The sequence below is a fragment of the Sciurus vulgaris genome, assembly GCF_902686455.1.
Source record: "Sciurus vulgaris genome assembly, chromosome: 12".
Lineage (NCBI taxonomy): Eukaryota > Metazoa > Chordata > Mammalia > Rodentia > Sciuridae > Sciurus > Sciurus vulgaris.
In genome coordinates, this window is record NC_136473.1 from 45,776,470 (window position 1) to 45,795,849 (window position 19,380).

A 19,380-nucleotide genomic window follows, 5' to 3' on the forward strand; every position below is an offset into this window, starting at 1 on the left:
AAAAGTAGGAAAGATTTTTGGAAAAAAATGAAATCAACTTAATAAGGTAGGCTAACTTGTAATTAGTTATTTAAAAATAATTTTTTTCTCAGAAATTTCTTTACATTGCTCAGTAAAAACAAGGTCATATGCCCTATGAAATTTATCCATTTTGGTAAGGCTTCTGAAAATGCATACTCTTTTCAAAGGTGACAAATATAAAGTTAGAGGGTGTAGCGTGCTTGTAGTTGATGCTTTTCAAAGTTAAATATCTTGGCCATTCGTTTTCATTAAAACATTCCAAGTGCACTTGGTCCATATTAAGGACTATTCATTTGCCAAATTCTATTTCTAAATACAAGTCTATTTTTTAGTTATGTGACCAATTAGAAAGCAACCAAATATGTAAATTTCTGGTTTTTCATCATGTGTGTAAAAAAGAGACAGAGTTTTAATTTTTTTTTTATTTTTAGAGATGGAAAATTAAGAAAGACTGATGATCTAAGAGTGATCTACTGAGTTTCAGACCAAACAGTAAATGGCTGTCGTCTGTGAGAACTGAGTGACAGCATCTGGGCAATTGTAGCTGGATTAACATGCATGTATAAATAGTAGAATGGGACTTCAGGAGGTGCTTTCTGAGTAACTGCTATGGTTTTCTTTGGCATACAGGCTTGTTCTGAATTCCTTCAATTCCATTTGGTTATATCTTTCTTCCCTCACCTAAACAGAAATTTTCTTAAGTCTGCTATTAACTCACCCACTCCTACCTCCACAGTGCTCCAGTAGTACAAAGATTTTAACTTTCCAAGTGTCTTTTAAGAACACCTCTAAGTACAAGTTCTTAGTTTTTCTTTGCTAAGAAATTTTATCCATCCACATTTGTATAAGAATTGCCATCTCATGATGTTTCATTAAATATATGGAATCAAAAAGCTAAATGAAAAAGTTGATGTGTGGAAGGATAATGGATCATTGAGTCTTACTTCACTTATTCTTATTGAATCTTAGGAAGGAGAAGCCTTGTGGATTATAAAGTAGTCATCTTCAGTGAAGATATTACTAGAAACCATCAAAGCGATGCCCATGTTTTTTATTGATTTTATGTGGATGCTAGGTCTCTGTCATCTGCAGTCTTAGGTCTCCGTCATCTGCAGTCTTCCACAGTCATGGTAGGGGCAGAGTAGCCTTTCAATAAATATTGGTTGAAACACTTCTGACAACACTAGTTATAACATTACAGTTGATCAAAAGTATTAAAGCCATTGCTTCTAAATACAATTAAGTAACACTCAAGGAAATTAGGCACTTGGTGTATTTGTTGAATGAAGTCATGTAAATTAAAGTTGCAATCCATTTTCATCATGATAGGTTAATGAACAGTAATTTTCAGACATTTGATGGGGCGAATTCCAATTATAAGCTTATGTTTAGGTGTCTGGTGCCTAGAAGATTCTGAGGTGTCAGGATAAGAGCTCTAATCTTCATATTGCTCTCCACTCCCATCTTCTATCCTCGTATTCTCCAGAGGGGACCAACCATGCCACCTTATAGAGCAAGTACCCAGTGGAACCTTACCTAACTTGGATCAGAGTTTGACTTTAGCCTCAGAACCAAGGCTAAAGTCTTGGTTAAATAATCTTCTCTACAAAGGAGTGAGAAAAGTTTCTAAAAAGTGTGAAAAGGGGGAAATAGGCATTGAAATAAAATGTGGTTTCCCCTCTTCTGTTTTGCTTGAGGGCAAGTCCTTAGATCATTTTTTCTTTTTTCTTTTCACAGTTCACAAATGAACAAGTTATAAATGGGTAGGACATTCAAATACTTTTTCTCTGAGCTCCACTGCTGGTATATAATTCATAAATGATACCTGCTCCCCAGAGGCTAAATATTTAAGCTATATCTTGTTAAACCGTCTTATTTAGATACATATGGTACAACCAAAACATCTAGGTAAATAGGACTGTTTTCTGGGTTAGTGTGAATTAATCAGGTTAGCTTCCCCTCTGCTTGACTGAGCTAAATATCACTGAAGAAATGAAAATTTTGATTGAGAGAAAAAAGAAGTCATTTTACTTAGTTGGTGGAATACTATGGGAGGAAGGTTCTATTTAGATTGCCTCACAGTTGGAGAATTGCAGAAAAATGAGAGAATGAGGCGTTTGGGTTGCTGTAGAAAGAGGAAGTAGAAATTGGGGAGGATGCCAAAGATCAATTGCCATTTCTAAACCCTTTTTCTTGGCTAATGGTGACTCTGAATGGCAGAAGATGCTCCCCTGTTTTTTTTTTTTTTTTTTCTTTCTCTTTCTTGCACACTTGTGTAGTTTAGAATTTAAACTGGTAGCAGTAGTAAAATCCAGGTATGCTAATGAGTTCAGGAACCCTTGGATCAAACTGGGATTTCATCTTAATTTATAGTATTGTTTCTTTGTAGAAACACACTGTCAGTTCTAAACAACTGAGGAAACACGTCCTCCTCTAGGAATAATCTGTTTGTATCTCAGGTCCTCCCACAGGCATTCATTCATGGACAGGAATGTTTGTAAAAGCCATTCAGTGAAGGCCCTCCTGCATTTGGTGCTGGGCCACTCATCAATGGGACATATTTAAATGAACCAGAAGAAAGGTTTTAAAAGATGCTTTGGAAAACCTTTTGAATAGTGAATAATCACCTCTAATTGATCTGTATCAATAGTCAGGATTAGTATATGGGGGTGGCTTCAAAACAGCCCTGTGGCAGCCAAGAGGGGGCTGCCTTGAGCTTAAGGTCTGAGTGTCTCTATGTTTGTGCTAGGTTTCTCTGAGGTTTTGTTGACCAGGAAGTCTATTTCAGCTACTTGTCTCTTATTTTTGTTCCCTTTTTGTGCTGTCACTTTCTTGTTTCTTAGTGAAAGAATTAAGCTTTGCCATTTTGAATTATTCCAGACATTCTTTTCCTGGCAGACGAACAACTATTGATATTCTCCAGCAGAAAATAATAAAACCCTCTATCAGCACTCCAGCTAGTGACATTTAAAGGATACTTGAAAGTTGATCCAATTTCTTGTCTTGTACTTCACCTATCAGACGCCATCTGGGAATGAGGTATTCTACATAAGTGAAATTTCCAGATAGCATAAATTTAAGTACCAATTTACAAAAAGGAATTTTCTGCTCTTCTGAAACTATACTATTAAACACTGCTTTGGGGGTGTATTCTTAGAAGTCCTCTCTTGCTTCTTAATGCTCTTCTACCTCTCAAATTGGTACCCTTAGGGTTAATCACAATCCTAACTTGCCTCTAACTCTTTTGAACAGCCTTTGGAAAAGGGAACTTTCCTAATTACTTCTTTCAAATCGGTGGTCTTTTAAATAAGATTTATAGAAGTTCTGGTCTTTGGGTATGTGCAGGGTTACTGTGGAATTATAAGTACTGAAGCATTATTCTAAGTGCTATAGATTCTTAATATTTAACAGTTGTGATAATGGTAAAGCACATTTACTTGGGTTCTTTCTGAAATTCAAAGTCATCTGATTTTTGAAAATTGCATTTGCTTTATGGATTCATTCATAGAATTTAAATGGAATTTCAGGAGTGGTCTGCCTATTGTGAAGAACTTAGAGATTAATAGCAGACAAAAAAAGAGAAAGAGAATATTAGTAGTTTGGGAAATTTGCTGGCTCCTCGAGGGCTGGCTTTTCATTCACTTTTCTTTGTTATTTAGTATCATGGGAGAGCCTGAAAAGGTCAAAATGGAGAAGCTGAGACTTTCAGCCTCAGACAGCAACGTGGCTTACAAACAAATTCAAAGTATGTGGCAAATTAGCTTATTTTGAAATGTACAGTTTTGTGGTTTTTTTTTGTTTTTGTTTTTGTTTTTTTTTTAAGAACTGTGTTTGATCTGGATAGTTCTGGATATTCTATCCTTTTCCACGGTAGTACTTTCTTAAGATAGGAACACTGATTTCAAATTTTTTGACTATAGACAAATTATTTCTGAAATGTGGCCACATTCTCTCACTGTCTTGTGTGTATTAAAAGTTCCATGAGGTCCTGAAATGGTGTTATATTAATTTAATTTTTATAGGCCCCCTAACACTAAGTAAGGTGTCTTTCACATAATTGCTCCATAAATGTTTCTTAAGTGAATGAGTTAGTGTTTTAATGATTTAGTCTGTCTGCTCTTTAAATCATAAAGACATTTTAATGCACATAGGGATATGTTGGCCTGTGTATGTCAACATGACAAGAGAAAGAAAAGGGAACTGAATAAGTTTATATTAGTTAAAAAAAATTGTAAGACAGAAAACTTACGATTTTAAAAAACAGGAAAAGGTTAAACAAAATGAAGCTTAAAATAATGAAATGTTTAAGAAATCCAAGATTGAAACTTTGAAAGTATAAAATGAAACCAAATTAATTTTAAGTAAAAGAAAGACCTGCAGCGAAATGCATGAATGATAAATGGAATACGTTAGCTAATTTAATGAAAATACACTGAAAAATACCAAGTATAGCAGATAGACCAAGTACTGGTATTTTTGTTTATCTTTACCTAGTATACAGATTTGGAAGTAAGAATTAGGAAATGAAGCATGGATTTAGACCCACACATTTAAATTCTTCTTCACTTTCAGGATTAACAAGGTCCCTGAAACAAAGTTTTGACTTTTTAAGAATGACTCTTTTGGGGCTGGGGTGTAGCACAGTGGTAGAGCACTTGCCTAGCATATGCAAGGCCCTGGGTTCCATCTATACCACCACTATAACAACAAAAGAAAGACTATTTTAAATCACATGTCAGAATGGAAGAAAGTGCATGCAAAATTTTGACATTTTCTGTTCTCTTTATATGTAAGAGTAAAAATGCCATACATTTTATACATTTTCCTATCAAAAACAAGTTCACCAATGTGAGACATTCTGCAGAGGCCTTCTCTATATTTTGATTTTATTCTTCTACTGGCGTTTATCAGTAAGTCAGTTGCAATTGATTTTTGGATATTCAGTGCATTGCAAACTCGAAAAAGTGGTCACTCACAGCCTAGTAGTTTCATAGAAGTGCTTGTTCATGTCACTATATTTAAGACTGTGTCAGTATTTCCATTAAGAGACTTTTTCATTCCCTGGGGCTTCTAAATAAGTCATAAAAATTCAAGCCAAACTAAAGCTGGCATAGAAGGGTCTTTTTTCCTTCTTCTCCTTCTTCCATGTATAAGGAATATAAGTTCATAATGTTCACTAATTCTTAGGTTTGTAAACTCTTCATGTACTGACAATACTGATGAGACCAAATAAGATCCATTGACATATCTGCGGCCTGAGAAAAAAAATGGTTGTTAACAATTTTTTACTGTCTGTGAAAATAACAAGTCACTCTATTTAGTCAATATGGAAGTGGTTTCTTTTCTTTTCTTTTCCTTTTTTGTTATTTGCTATTGGTTTTCCCCTTCTGCCTCTCTACTTTATTTCTAAAATTAAACAGGTATTTTTCTATGTCAAAATTTGTCTTCTTGATGTAATAGGAGTTTTACTCAGGATAAATATGTGTTTTCCTCCAATCCTGAGTTCTGATACTTTCAAATTCTGGAAGCTTGTATTCTTGTTTTCTGTGATAAATGATATCATTTATAATTCTGAGTTTTGAGGAAGCAAAAAAAAAAAAAAAAAAAAAGGTAATAATAAATTTGTTTTCCCAGTTCATAAAATTCAAATTTTTTCTTGGATTGTGGTTTAAATAAAGGATGCATGTTTAAAAATTGACTGCATAAAGAAGCTTTTCTCTCTTTGACAGTTTCAGTGCCTCATTTTTCTCAGGTTCATTGTACTAAAGATGTAAATAACCAAGGACTTTTGTAAATCCAGCAGTCAATTTTTAAAGGATCCTTCAGTTCAGTACCTTATTTTGCAGGTTAGAAAATCACTTTTGATATTCTCCAAGGCACTGAAAGTGGATTTTTAAATATGATTTCTTCATTGCTTGGAAATGTGATCCTGATTCTTAGTACAGTAAGCCAAATTGCTTTTGACAATTTCAGGTACTTAACTGATTTTTACTTAACAAATACTTAAATCATTTGTTTTGAACTTTTGAGAATTTGAGGCAGATGTGCACACATTTCTAAAAATTTCTCTTAATGGCCACCATAGAAAGATCTGAATACAAGTTGATGTTATAAATTGTGGGCTGTGGTAGTCATACAGTACAAAGAGCTTGTCTTTTGGATATTGAAGGACATAGGAATGGTTTGTAGAAGATCCCTCATAGTCAGTATTAGTAGCCAAAGTTCTCTGTGGTTGTGTGTGTGTGTGTGTGTGTGTGTGTGTGTGTGGCATGTGTTAGTTGTAGAAACTGAACATGGTTGACAAAACACAGTAGCTTTTGAAAGTGACCAGTGATAATCTTCCCTGTGCCTCATGCATCACTGGAGATGCTGAAGTCATTACCAGGAAGTGGTCAGAAACAATTTGAGTGATGATAACAAGCCAATTGGAAAGTGGTTTGAGGCAGATGGATTAGTCTTAGCTTTAACAATAACAGAGCTCATCTGCTTCCAACAGTTCTGAGTCTTCCTAGTCAAAAAAAGGAATCATGAACTAGTTTCTGCAGCCCACTAGGATGGAGCAGTGCAGGGTACGTGAGGTGCTGTGTGGTGGCACTTCTAACATTTTTTCAGGTCAGGCACCTAGGAAAAATGAAATTGAAGTTTGGAGTTCACCATCTCACAGATTTAGGCGCACTTTGACTATGGGCACTGCAGTCTAAAACTCTTCAAGGCACATGGAATCTTCCAGAATCTCTGGACTACAGATAGGGTGAAAAACTGCCTTTTTCACAATGACTTTGGGGCATTTTTGATATGGTGATCAAGATATACATCTTTGATAGAGGGAATGTGTTCAAATATATATATATATGTATGTATATGTATTTATGTATACATACATATCTGTGTGTGCGTGCGTGTGTGTGTGTGTGTGTGTGTGTGTATTCCAAAAATTTTGCCTTTGATCCGGTTTCATTTAAATAAAGAGAATAAAATTTTTTACAATAGTTGTTTGGAGAGGAATATTTTGGTAATCTAAAATTAAAATGGAAAAACACAGACCTCAGATGAAAATGAAACCTTTTAAAATGCTGAAAGGTGGGTCAGAGACAACCATTCATAAAGAGAGATTTCCAAGAAACAGTTTGCTCTTTAAGTTTTCACATAGTTGCCTGTGTGTTAAGAACTGATTGTCCCTTCAGTGGAGCCAGACTCAGGTTCTGGTGGACAAATCTCAGTATGGCAGAGACATTTCAAGTAAGAATGCCCTGTTCTGCCAAAACTGTCATTATGACACTAAAATGTACCCTTTTGCTAAGGGCCAAAATTCAGAGGCTGTCCTTCCAGTTTCTACACTGATTTAGACAGCAGATGGATTAAAAGGCAAAGTGGTATTTAGGATCATTTGTCACATGGCTTCAGGGCAAGAGGATGGCTATCTGGCAAGAGCAAGAATTCCTTAAATGTTACTAGGTCTTACATTTCTGAACGTAAAATCCCTGGCCAGAAGTTGTTTGGTGCCAGGTGCCTCTGCTGTGATGTCTTAGCCTAGCATGAAGCTAGGCGGTTGTGATATGGGTTGCACACAGCGTTCGCTAGTTTGCAACTAAGATTGAGTGACATCATTGTTTTCCAAGTCCTCTTATCTTTGGTTTGGTTGCATCTGTTCATGCTGTATTTTGTTCTTCCTCCTATAATTCTCTTTTGAGCTGCCAAATCTATCTTAGCCAGATCAAGGAGCTTTTTCACAACCCGGTCAGTACTTCCATTGTTCTTGTTTTAGTTGTTATTGTGTCTCCCGGGTTCCTTTATTTTAGACCTTCTAAGAAATAAGGCACCAATTCAGATTTTCTCATTACTCCTGGGGCCTCCAGTTTATCTAAACTGTGTACTTTTTTTCTTCCTGAAGATTTTTTTTTTAAAATGTATACTTTTGTTCTTAAAATGTACTTGGAAAATTATAAACATAAATCATCTGGAATAGTAATTCTCAACTATCTTGAAAGGTATTTGAGGACTATTTCACAGTTACTATGATTGAAGCAGTAAAATTTAGTTTATAGTTACAATAACTTTCCTCTCATTAGGAAAATATAAAAAAGCTCAACTTTATGATTTCATGACATATTACCAACCCCCAAATACCATTCCTAATCCCTACCCACTAACACACACTGACTTGGTGAAATGCTGAGGAATCTCAGAGAAGAATCAAAAGGCTCATGATGGGGCTGTGCTCTATTTGACCTCACCTGTCCCTCAGCTGCTTTTATTAAAATGATAGTTGTAAAAGACCAAACAGAGCCTCCGTTGAAACATTACAAGTGTAATCTGTATTTTGACTACAGTTAAATTTCTGCTGCTTCAAATGTGGTTTGGAAAATGACTTTGCTGGGCCCAAATTTTCTCTCCAGTCAGCCTCCTTACTTGCATGAAATGACCACTTGCAAGTTCTAATGTGGAAAGAGCAGAGATCAATGCCCTAGAAATAAGGAACTCTGATTGGAGCAGATCTGCTCGCAACTGGTTTTGTCCTGAGGCAAATCCTTTTTATCAACCAAGCCTCCATTCCTTTTGCTGTAAAATGAAGGTGTGCGACAAGATAATCTATCTCTAAGTCCCTTACACTTCTGACAATCTGTGATTCTAAAAAATTCATAGGGAAAAAAGGAAGCCCACAGTTTACAGAAAGTCGTAGATAAATGCAAATTATGTTTGCTCTATTAGAAACAGAACTTGGGCTCCTAGCAGCAACATGGTGACATATCCAAGAAGCAGTAAGCAACAGTAAACCTTCACAGTAGCAGACAAAGGACCCACCTCCCCAGGGAGGATGTTGAACCCCTGAGGGTGGATTAGGAGGCCAAAAGGCTTTGCGTGGTGCTCTTTATTGTGTGCCATTTTTAGGGAGAGAAATTCCAAGATTATAGAAGTATGCTTCTATATTTTTTCTAACATTTTGTTCTTTTTAAATTATTGTTATTATTTTTTGAAACTGGGGATTGAACCCAGGGACACTCAACCACTGAGCCATATCCCCAACTCTTTTTATTTTTCATTTTGAGGCAGGGTCTCCCAAAGTAGTTTGGGACCTTGCTAAATTGCTGAGGCTGACCTTGAACTTACGATCCTCCTGCCTCAGCCTTCTGAGCTGCTGGGTTTATAGGTGTGTGCCACCATGCCCAGCCCCTAACATTTTATTATTATAATTATATTTTAAACACCTATATATCTACAATTTATATTTGTAAATTATATGCAGTAATGATTTGGATTCTATTTTTTTTTCCCCAGATGGATAGCCAATTGTCCCAACACAATTGACTGAATACTACCTTTCTTTATTGACTAGTAATGCTACCTATATTATATACTAAATTTGGTTATATGTATGTCTATTTCTAGACTCCTATTATATTCTGTCAAACTTAAAAATGTTCTTATATTAACAGTACACCATTTTTGGGACTACAGTTTTATTGTACATTTTGATATATGGCAGGGTATGTCTACTTTCAGTTTAGTTTTCCAGTTGAGCTTTCAAATAAATTTCACAAGTTCCATTGAAAAATCTTGGAAATTAATTTAGAATTGCATTGGATGTTAGTTTGAATATTAGCATTGAGTTGTTTGTTAAATATTTTTGTTTTTGTTCTAGCAAGTCTTCCCACTTAGGGATATTTATTCTGGTCATCTTCTATGACATTCAGTAAGTTTTCGTAGTTTTCTTTACATGGAGTTTGCATATTTCTCATAAAGTTAACTACTGGATATTTTATTTGTTATTCTTATTATTTCTATGGGGAATGAATTCTGATTAATTTCACATTATAATAGTAATCACTGATATATAGGAAAGCTATTGCATTTTGTATACTTTTCTTTCATCTAGCTGGATTGTTAAAGTACATCTTCAGACAGTGACAATTTTGTGTATTTATCCTCTTCCTTCTTTTTCTTCCTCCCTCTCTCCATTTATTGCATCATAATAACATTCTACAAAACAACTTTGGATAATAGCAGTGATAGCAAACATCAAAGGGAATTATTCTTATATTTTACCATTAAGTGTGTCTGTAGGTTTCTGGTTATCAGAAGGGATAAGGGAATTATCAAGTTAAAGGATTCTCCTTTCATTCCTAAATAGTTAATGAGACCACTCTGCCTTCCAGCCCCCGCAAAGAAAACCAAGTCATACACAACTGAATAGTTTTTGTATTTGTAAAGTGCTATTTCCACAATTTCCAAGACTGTCATCAAGTTGTCCTCTTAATCTATTTACATAGTTATTCTTAAATAAATTTTTAATTGTTTTACCTATCCTTGAATTCTTGGGAAAAATTTTATTCCATCAAGATACATCAGTCTTTGGGTATAAACCAAGGCATGGGATAACTGGGTCAAATGGTGGTTCCAGTCCAAGATTTCTAAGGAATCTCCGTACTGCTTTCTAGAGTGGTTGCATCAATTTGCGTGCCACCAGCATTGTGTGAGTGTACCTTTCCCCCCACATCTTCACCAGCATTTATTGTTGCTTATATTCTTGATAATTGGCATTCTGATTGGAGGGGGATGAAATCTCAGTGTAGTGTTAATTTGCATGTCTCTAACTATGAGATGTTGAACATTTTTTCATATATTTGTTGACTGATCATACATATTTCTTCTGTGAAGTGCCTGTTCAGTTCCTTTGCCCATTTATTAATTGGGTTATTTGTTTTTTTGGTGTTAAGTTTTTTGAGTTCTTTATATATCCTGGAGATTAATGCTCTGAGGTGCAGGTAGCAAAGATTTTCTCCCATTCTGTAGGCTCATCTCTTCACACTATTGATTGTTTCTTTTGCTGAGAAGAAGCTTTTTAGTTCGATTCCATCCCATTTGTTGATTCTTGATTTTACTTCTTGCGCTTTAGGAGTCTTATTCAGGAAGACGATTCCTGAGCCAACAACTAAAGAAAACTTTCCTATGTGCATATATGATTACATGACTAATGTAATTTTACATCATGTACAACCAGAAGAATGAGAAGTTATACTCCATATATTTTAATATGTCAAAATACATTCTACTATCGTGTATAACTAATAAGAACAAATTTAAAAAATCTGTTTAGATTTTCCCACCATCATGAGGCTATATGGATTTTACCCTTCATGAATTTCTCAAGTTTTCTGATTTGGCAATGATAATTTTATTGTTTTCCAGCACTGCTAGGCATGTATTTGATTTTGTTTACATTCTATAATTTTAATGGGATTTTGGGAAGAAATGAAGTAAGCTTATTCAGTTCACTGTCTCAAAGGGGAACTCTTAAAAATACAGACTTTTAATAAGTGGTTTAATTAATGGTTTTATCATAAAGCCATATGATGTTTCTTTTGTTTCTAATAGTTTTTAGTGAGAATTGGCACACATTCAAAATTATGCATAGACTCTGAATGTCAAGGAATAATAAATACAAAGTGACTGTCTACAGAATGAGATAGTGGGAGCTCTTGCAAAATTCCTAATACGTTTTACTGCATAAACACAATACATTATGATAGGTAAGACCTCCTAAATTACAGTGCTTGAAATAAAGATCTAAATACAATTTAGCTAATAAACTTTTTTATAATTTTTACAATATGACATGGTAATACTTGGCAATTCTGCACCCAATAAATTTGACACTTTTGAAATGTGATTGGAATTCAGATGGACACTCTTCTACTCTGTAGTTAAACATGTGTTAGGACATGGTAGAAACTAACTATTCTTTTTGTCTTTCCAGTGGAAAACTTAAGTTTTTTGTTTAAATGAGTACTGTTGGGGATTTTTAAGTAAAAACAAGGAGCTAAAAATTCCATTGCTTTTTGCCAATCTTTCCTTTAAGCAAAATCATCGATTAATAGAGCATTACATATCATATGCTTTATATTGTTTTTATACCCTTTTGTACTTGAGTTACTTTAATAATTTTTAGCTAGTGCTACAAATGTAGTTGATTAAAATCATACATAAGAACAGAAATTGAACAGGGGAAAGGATTATCATGTTTCAAAAACATTATATTAATAACATATTAAAATTTGTATGTTTATTTTGAAAATGTCAAAATATCTTCGGGTTCCCCTAATTACTTTCTTCATCTTCCTCCTTCTCATTCTTTCTTTCTTTCCTAACAGTAAAGTGCATTGTCTTTGCCCAGGACTCTCAAATTCAGGTTCCCTCTTGGCTTGTTTGACTGTGACTGAGTTCACTATTTTCCAGTACCTCTATGTCTGGGCAGTGGGACTGACCACAGATTATTTTTCTATGTGTTTTCTACTAATAAGCTTGACTGTCCATTTCTGTCAACATATAGAAACTGTGCTGGTTATACAGAAATAAACTTTAAATAGGCCACTGCCCCCAAGATCTTTACAAGACCAGCAGCTTGTTTTATAGGAGCAACTAGCATTTCTAGAATTTTTCACTTTTAGTGAATTTACTCTCATAGAAGTAGGTAAGATCTATCATATCCAGTGGGTCTTTCCCTGGATTACATAATTAATGCTTTGTTACATCCTTTAAAAGGACTAGAGTCACTCTGATGAGGTCAAGGATTTTACATATTACTACTAGTTAACCTTGTTGTTGGGAAAAAAGCATAAGCAAATATCCAGACTTAATTCTTAGCCAATAGATCATATGAGATCATATGGTAATTTTACTTTTAGTTTTTTGAGGAATCTTCATACCATTTTCAGTAATGGCTATAAGAATTTACATTCCCATCAACAGTGTTCAAGGATTCTATTTTCTCCCTATCATTACCAACACTATCATCCTTTGGATAACAGCTAAACTGACAGGTATGAAGTGATCTTTCATTGTGATTTTAATTTGCACTTAGAGATGTTGAGCATTTTTCATTTATCTGTTGGCCATTTGTCTGTCTTCTTTTGAGAAATGTCTGCAGAATTTCTTTTCCCATTTTAATACGGTTATTTGTTTTCTTATTGAGTAATTTGAATTTCTGTTATATTTTGGAAATCAGCCAAAATACCTGTTGCATGATTTATAAATATTTCTTCCAATTTATGGGTTGCCTCTTTCTCTCTGGTTTCCTTTGTTGTGTAGAAACTTTTTAGTTTGATGCAATCCCATTTATCTGTTTTTGCCTTTATTGCCGATGCATTCGGGTTCATCTAGAAGAAATCACTGCCATCACCAAGGTTGTGGACTTTTCCCCCTTGTATTTTCTTCTAGTAGTTTTAGAGTTTCAGGTCTTAAGTTTGCCTTTAATCCTGAAGGGGCTTCTCCTGATCCTGTATACATTTTGTTGGAGATGCTAAGAGAAAGCAGCATATCCAAGCACATTTTCTAAGAAAATATTAAATGAACCTCCTGTAGTAAGAAGGACAAAGAAAATGCCAGAAGGCCAGCCTGAGATCTTGGCACATACATTGCCAGGAATTAATAGCTTAAGTGCAGCCATCAGGAGTGTGATATGGTGGTTTTTAATTCATTAACAGTGTCAGGTTTGTGAAGATGACTATAGCTTTAATTTTTATGCCTATGAATTAGTTTTCTATTGCTGCATAACAAATTCCCACAAGTTTGATAGCTTACAACAACACCCATTTATTATCTTACAATTCCGCTGGTCAGCAGTTGGGTGCAACGTGGCTGGATTGTGTGCTGAGGTTTTAATCTCAAGGTATTTGTCTCATTGGGCTCTTATCTGGTGGTACAACTTATTCAGGCCTTTGGCATAGTCCATTTTTTTGTGGTTGTCAGACTGAGGTCACCATTTACTCCCTTTCAGCTTTCTAGAGACTTCTCTCATCTCTTGTCTCTGATCCGTTGTCATTTCCAACCAGCAGCTGTACACTGAATCCTTTCTGTCGTGCTGAAACTCCCTGCTTTCCCCTTCTGCCTTTGACCAGGAGAAAGTTTTGCCTTTAAGGATCCACATAATTACATTGAGCCCACCTATAAAACCTACAATAAGCTCCCTCTTTTCAAGTCAGCTGACTGATAATTGCATCTGTAAAGTCTCTTTTCATGTGTAACAACATATTTACAGATATACAAAATGTATACAGGATCAGGAGCAGAAGTTGAAGAGGACAAAACTCTTCCTATTCCCACATGAATCATATAGCAAGGGGATGGGGAAGGGGTTTGCCTGTTCATCTTCAAATGTTAGACAATAAACACTATTGTTAGTGTGATATTTTTAATTAAAAGTATAAAAAGCATATTGTTTTAAATGCTTTTGCATGAAGACCTATAAATTGAGTGATCAAATCCTGTCTAAATAAGCAAGTTGAAACTACATATATATATGTATGTATATATACACATATGTATACACACACACACACACACACACACATACATTCATATAACTGCATTTGAGCACCAAAGTATTCATATGTCCTCTATTCATTGGTTAATCTTACTTCTCTTCAGGTTACATGTATTATATCTCATAACATGAAGTAGACCTCTTTCCTTGAAGGTGAATATCAGGCCACTGACAGTGTACTTCCAAGGTAGCTGGTTAGAAAACCCACAGTGAGGGCTGCGGAGATAGCTCAGTTGGTAGAGTGCTTTCCTTGTAAGCACAAGGCCCTGGGTTCAATCCCCAGTACTTTAAAAAAAAAAAAAAAAAAAAAGAAAACCCACAGTGATTCAATGAATGCTGAGTGATAATGGCAGCATGGTGAGTGTGGTACGTTTTGTATATGTGGTAATAAATAAAAGCTGCCATCTATCACATACTTAATACGTACCTCATATTGAGTTAGGTGCTTTATATTTTATTCATTTCTCACAGTAACTCTCTTCTATGTGTATTGCTGTTCTCATGTAAAGGATGAGAGAGTGGTCCTAATTACTTAGCAGAAAGTGACCAATAAACTGTGATGTTGCAGAGTCGGATTCAAACTCACATCTGTTTGACTCTAAAACCTTGCTCTCAACCATTGTTTTACTTTTTCCCAAACCTGGAAAAAGTTACAAAGATAGTAATTTATCTCTGTGAGATCTCTCCACCTGCCTTACTGTCTTCTTCTACCACCTGGTTCCTTTGTCTCTACTCACAAAACATCCTATGTCCTTATGCTATGCTCAACTCTCAGCCCATTGCAGAAAGTCCTCTGTCTGCTCTCCTGAGTTAATGGCTGTACCTGTCACAATGAAGAACTGCATCTCAGGAGAGCTGATATCAGTGAGATTCAGAAATAGAACTATCAAAGCAGCTTAATAATGACAAAAATATTGGTAATTTCTGAGTACTTATTATGAACTGTGCACAGTGCCAATCATTTTAAATGTTTTTTTTTTTTTTTCTTATTCAACCCTCTTACTTTTCCATGAAATGGGTGCCATTATTATCCTCATTTCCCATGGGATATTTTGAAAGCAGAATTTATAAATCTCTAAAGGACTTGCAGAGTGAGAGTTTTAAGGGAGACTCCTTAACAACTCTGAGCATCCAGAAGGTTAGGATTAACCTTGTTGGTCCCTCATCTTTGATAAATACCCTTCAGTCCAAAAGTTATTTCATCCCTCCATCTTCTTCCTAAAGATCTTTCTTTCAGAGTCATAGTGTGGGCATTTCACGTTGCAGATATGACATTACGACTGGGCCTTCTCTGTGGCACTGGTGTTGCGGGGTGCCTAGAGCATCTTTGTAGACAAAAGAGGGAATCTGAAGACATAGCAGGGTAGCCAGACGGGCAAGTGATTGCTGTAGCAATTCTCCTGAGAGCTATGAAGTTCAAGTGAAGGAACTAAAGCAACAAGAGTGACAGGCTCTTTATTAGGGGGAGCTGTTCCTTTATAAGGGGCAGCATGATGGTTGAGGAAACCACAGGACTACAGTCAAATTCTTTCCTGTGCCCTGTCCGCACTAGGTGAGGAGGGGGGCGGAGCCCAGAGCCTGGGGTTTAGCTTTTCACTTCCTGCCCTGCTTGTGGATTTGACTTAAATATTGTCCTTCAGACTGCTTCATAATCCACAGAAAACAAAGGTGTGCCTTGATTTTCGGAATAGACACATTCCAAAAATATAAAGTTTAAATGGAATCAAGTTTTGAGGACAGTGCCAACACTTGGTATTTTAAAATAATCCTGCAGTGAATTGTTTTGTTGTCTGGGCAGTATATTTCACCTTCTGTGTTTGATAAATTTAAAGTCTATCAGTGTTTTGGTTTTCCTTTGTTTTTTTAATTTAGGGCAAACCAATATCCACTCCCTTTTATTAGGTCTGTCAGTGTGTCAGCTATAACATCTATTAAAATACTGCATCCTAGTACTAAAATGTAACTGAAATTACAGGAAAATACAATAGTGAATGGATAAACTATGACTATCAGAGTTTGAAAACCACAAAAACGTTTTCCTCATGCGTGCATGAGTGCTCTCTCTTTTTGATCTTCCTATATAGCAATGGAGATTGTTACTTTAAGAGAAGAATTAATTCCTAAAAAAAATAATTTGAATGCTTTCTTCAGCAGTGGAACTCAATAGCATTCCTTTAAAATAACTTTCACTCTTAGTCTATAATTAAAGCCAAAGTTTTCTTTTAATTTTAAAAGCTTGTCCTTGAACTAAAATAACATGGAACATTTTAAAACATGGCTCCAAGCTGCTGTAGATACATTTTATTTAAACCACAGAGACTGCAGTTAGATTTCTCCTTGCCAGACAGACTACAAATTATAACTGTAGCAGAAGTGACTGAATTTCTGGATGTTGTAGTACCAGCGAAGCTGGTTGTGTTTTTGGAACCATTCCTCTCTTTGGGCTCTACCCATGAATGACTTAATCCCCACGTAAGATCAAATGTCATGCCCGTTGCCATACAGAGAAAAAGCCAGCAAAGCCTCTGTTGCTTCTGCACAAATACGATGTGCTCACCTACAGAGGAGAGGCCAAGAGGTAGGAAAAGACACAAAATAGACCCAAATTAAGTGAAGGTAGAACACAGTGAAGCTTCCAGAGTTGGATGTACCATAAAAATAATATTTTAAGCAGAGTGCCTTTGTTTATTATGGCAAGAAAAGGGATATTATCAATGATTGAATTATAAAAATATTTTTACTAAGTTCATTTTTGTATTTACTATTCTGGTATTAGATTAGCAAATCTCATGCCAGATTAGATCTAATAATATATTGTGTTGCCCCATGCACTGTAGAAAGTGTCTGAACATCTGCTACTTTATTTGATTCTCATTACGACTCAGAGGTAAAAATAAGGATAATTATTCTCACTTTCACACAGGGTGTGTGTGTGTGGGGGGGGGGACCTGCTGCTGCTCAGTTACTTAATGGCAGAGCCAGAAAGAGAAGTTAAGTCCCTCAGCTCTTGATTCAGGCTCTTTCCACTCGATTTTACGGTGTTTTCCATCCTGGTTAAGTGTACTCAAAAAATCATTTACAGGGTGAACCTCTAAAACAGTGGCTTTTAACTTATTTGGAGCTTTTCTTCCTTTTGTAGGTGGATAGCTTTAAAAATTGGATAAAAGGTTTTAGTTCCTTCTCCAGAAGGCATGTCTACCTCTCCCTTCACCCCCGCACACAACTTTTGCAAAACCCAGATGGCAATGAGGGTGTCTGTGATCCTTTTGGCCTAAGTAGGATTCCCATGGATGCTTTAGCTCTTGCTGTGGATGATCGAACACTACTGAGACGCCTAAGGGCTCTGTCGTCAAAGCATATGGTACTGCGTACTTTCCAAAGCACATTTTATGGGCTGAATTGCCATTCCACACATGTTCTCCTGTTCTGCATCATGTTGAGATATGAAATGTACTCCCTTCCTCAAGTGCCAGAAGACCCCCACTCTCAGAAGGCATGTGTGTGTGGTAGACTTGATGGAAAATTCAGAGAGAATGAAAGAGGGCCTTCTCTCATCGCATTCATATGACTTCATATGTAGCCTTACTTACCTTTGTATATTTTTGGTGCTGGGGATCAAATCCAGGCTTGCACACGTTCTAAGCACATGCTCTACCACTGAGCTACATCCTGGCCCTGCCTTAGCTCCTAAGTGTCCATTATCCATCCCACATGGCACCTCCCTGCCTGCTCCACCCCACAATGTCCCCAGCTCACAGCATCTTACTAGCTCTACTCTTCCCCCTTTTAATCTTTCCTCTTCATCTTCTAATCTCCACCTACCTAAAATCTCCCCGTTCTTTTCTTACAGTGTAGTATAATCCAGCTCTCTCTAGGTTCTCCTCCCAGTCCCTTTTCTAGGCTAACCATTGCATGCTCACACCACCAACCAAGGAGCTAGGCAAACCTAAGGGACCTTGTAGCTCGTGACCTTCACCTTCCTTATTAGGCACTTGTGATGTTAAATGGCAGTTAATTTTCTTCACTTATGTGTATTTATCAATTTAGATGTTCTAGAATTTCCTAAAACCTAACCATCATCCCTTGTCCCAGGTTTAGAAATCCATTTGGAGATAGCATTGCAATTTCTGGTTTTCTTGGGGTAGAATTTTACTGGGGTTCCTTTTTTGGAGCAGAATCAAGTATCCTCTTGGCCACTCTGGTGTTGGGTCTCAGTTAGGACAACTGATGTAGAGGTCCGTTGGAGCCCATGCTCATGGACCTGAATATTCCCTTCATCTGGCCAGTTGAGAAACAGAGAGTGGCATGGAAACATCCAGAAAAAAAATCAGTTACTCCAACAGAAACAACCTTGGTTCATGCTTATTATCCCGAGTCTTGTCCTTTATAGAAAAGGATACATGTACTGTAAGGAAAAGTGAAAGTCCTGATATAAGAATCCAGAATGGCATAAAGTGGTCTTTAAAAAAGTGGATATTGATTTTAGGAAAGGAGTCTTTTAAAATAATTTCTGAAATATGATTCGGACACATTCTGCAAACTGGATTCTAAGAGATGCACTATTTTCCTGATGATGGAACTTTTCTCCCTGGTGATGGTCTTCACTTTCAAAGCACAGGTTGCCTGAGATCTGTCTCAGTTATGGTTTTGTTCTTAACTTATGATTAAGCAATTCAAAAACATTATTACCATCTTACTTGAATAGCAATGATATGATTGGGCTAGAATTTATTCTGTTTCTGAGGGAGACAATTCAGTACAATTACATCACTTAGAAATAGTTAAGAAGCTGTGGTACCCATTGTCCACCCTCCTTCTACCCTTCAACCCTTCCCAGCTTCTGGTAATGAACACATTAGACAGAAGGAATAATTCCTAGTGTTGCACAGCACAGTGTGATGATTCTAGTTTATAGTAAACTATTATGTATTTTATGAAGAACTATAAGAGAGGAGCCCAGAGGCTCCAAAATAAGGAATTGATAAGAAATTCAACACACTATGATTACTCCATAAATATGTGTTATTATTGCATGTTAA

At 36.1% G+C, this 19,380-nt stretch overlaps 1 protein-coding gene across 4 annotated transcripts in view; it reads left to right on the forward strand.

Annotated features, from left to right (window-relative positions):
- The window catches only part of MKX (mohawk homeobox), a 63,879-nt gene that overhangs the window by 15,411 nt on the left and 29,088 nt on the right, over positions 1-19,380 (forward strand). Inside the window, exon 6 of one of the 4 annotated variants that reach the window (XM_079107828.1) lies at positions 453-3,642. The exons of the other annotated variants lie outside the window; for them this stretch is intronic. Within the exon in view, the coding sequence (XP_078963954.1) occupies positions 453-466 (14 nt within the window). The 3' untranslated portion in view covers positions 467-3,642. Of the gene's footprint in view, positions 1-452; positions 3,643-19,380 lie in introns of those variants that run through there. 4 annotated transcript variants of the gene reach the window in all.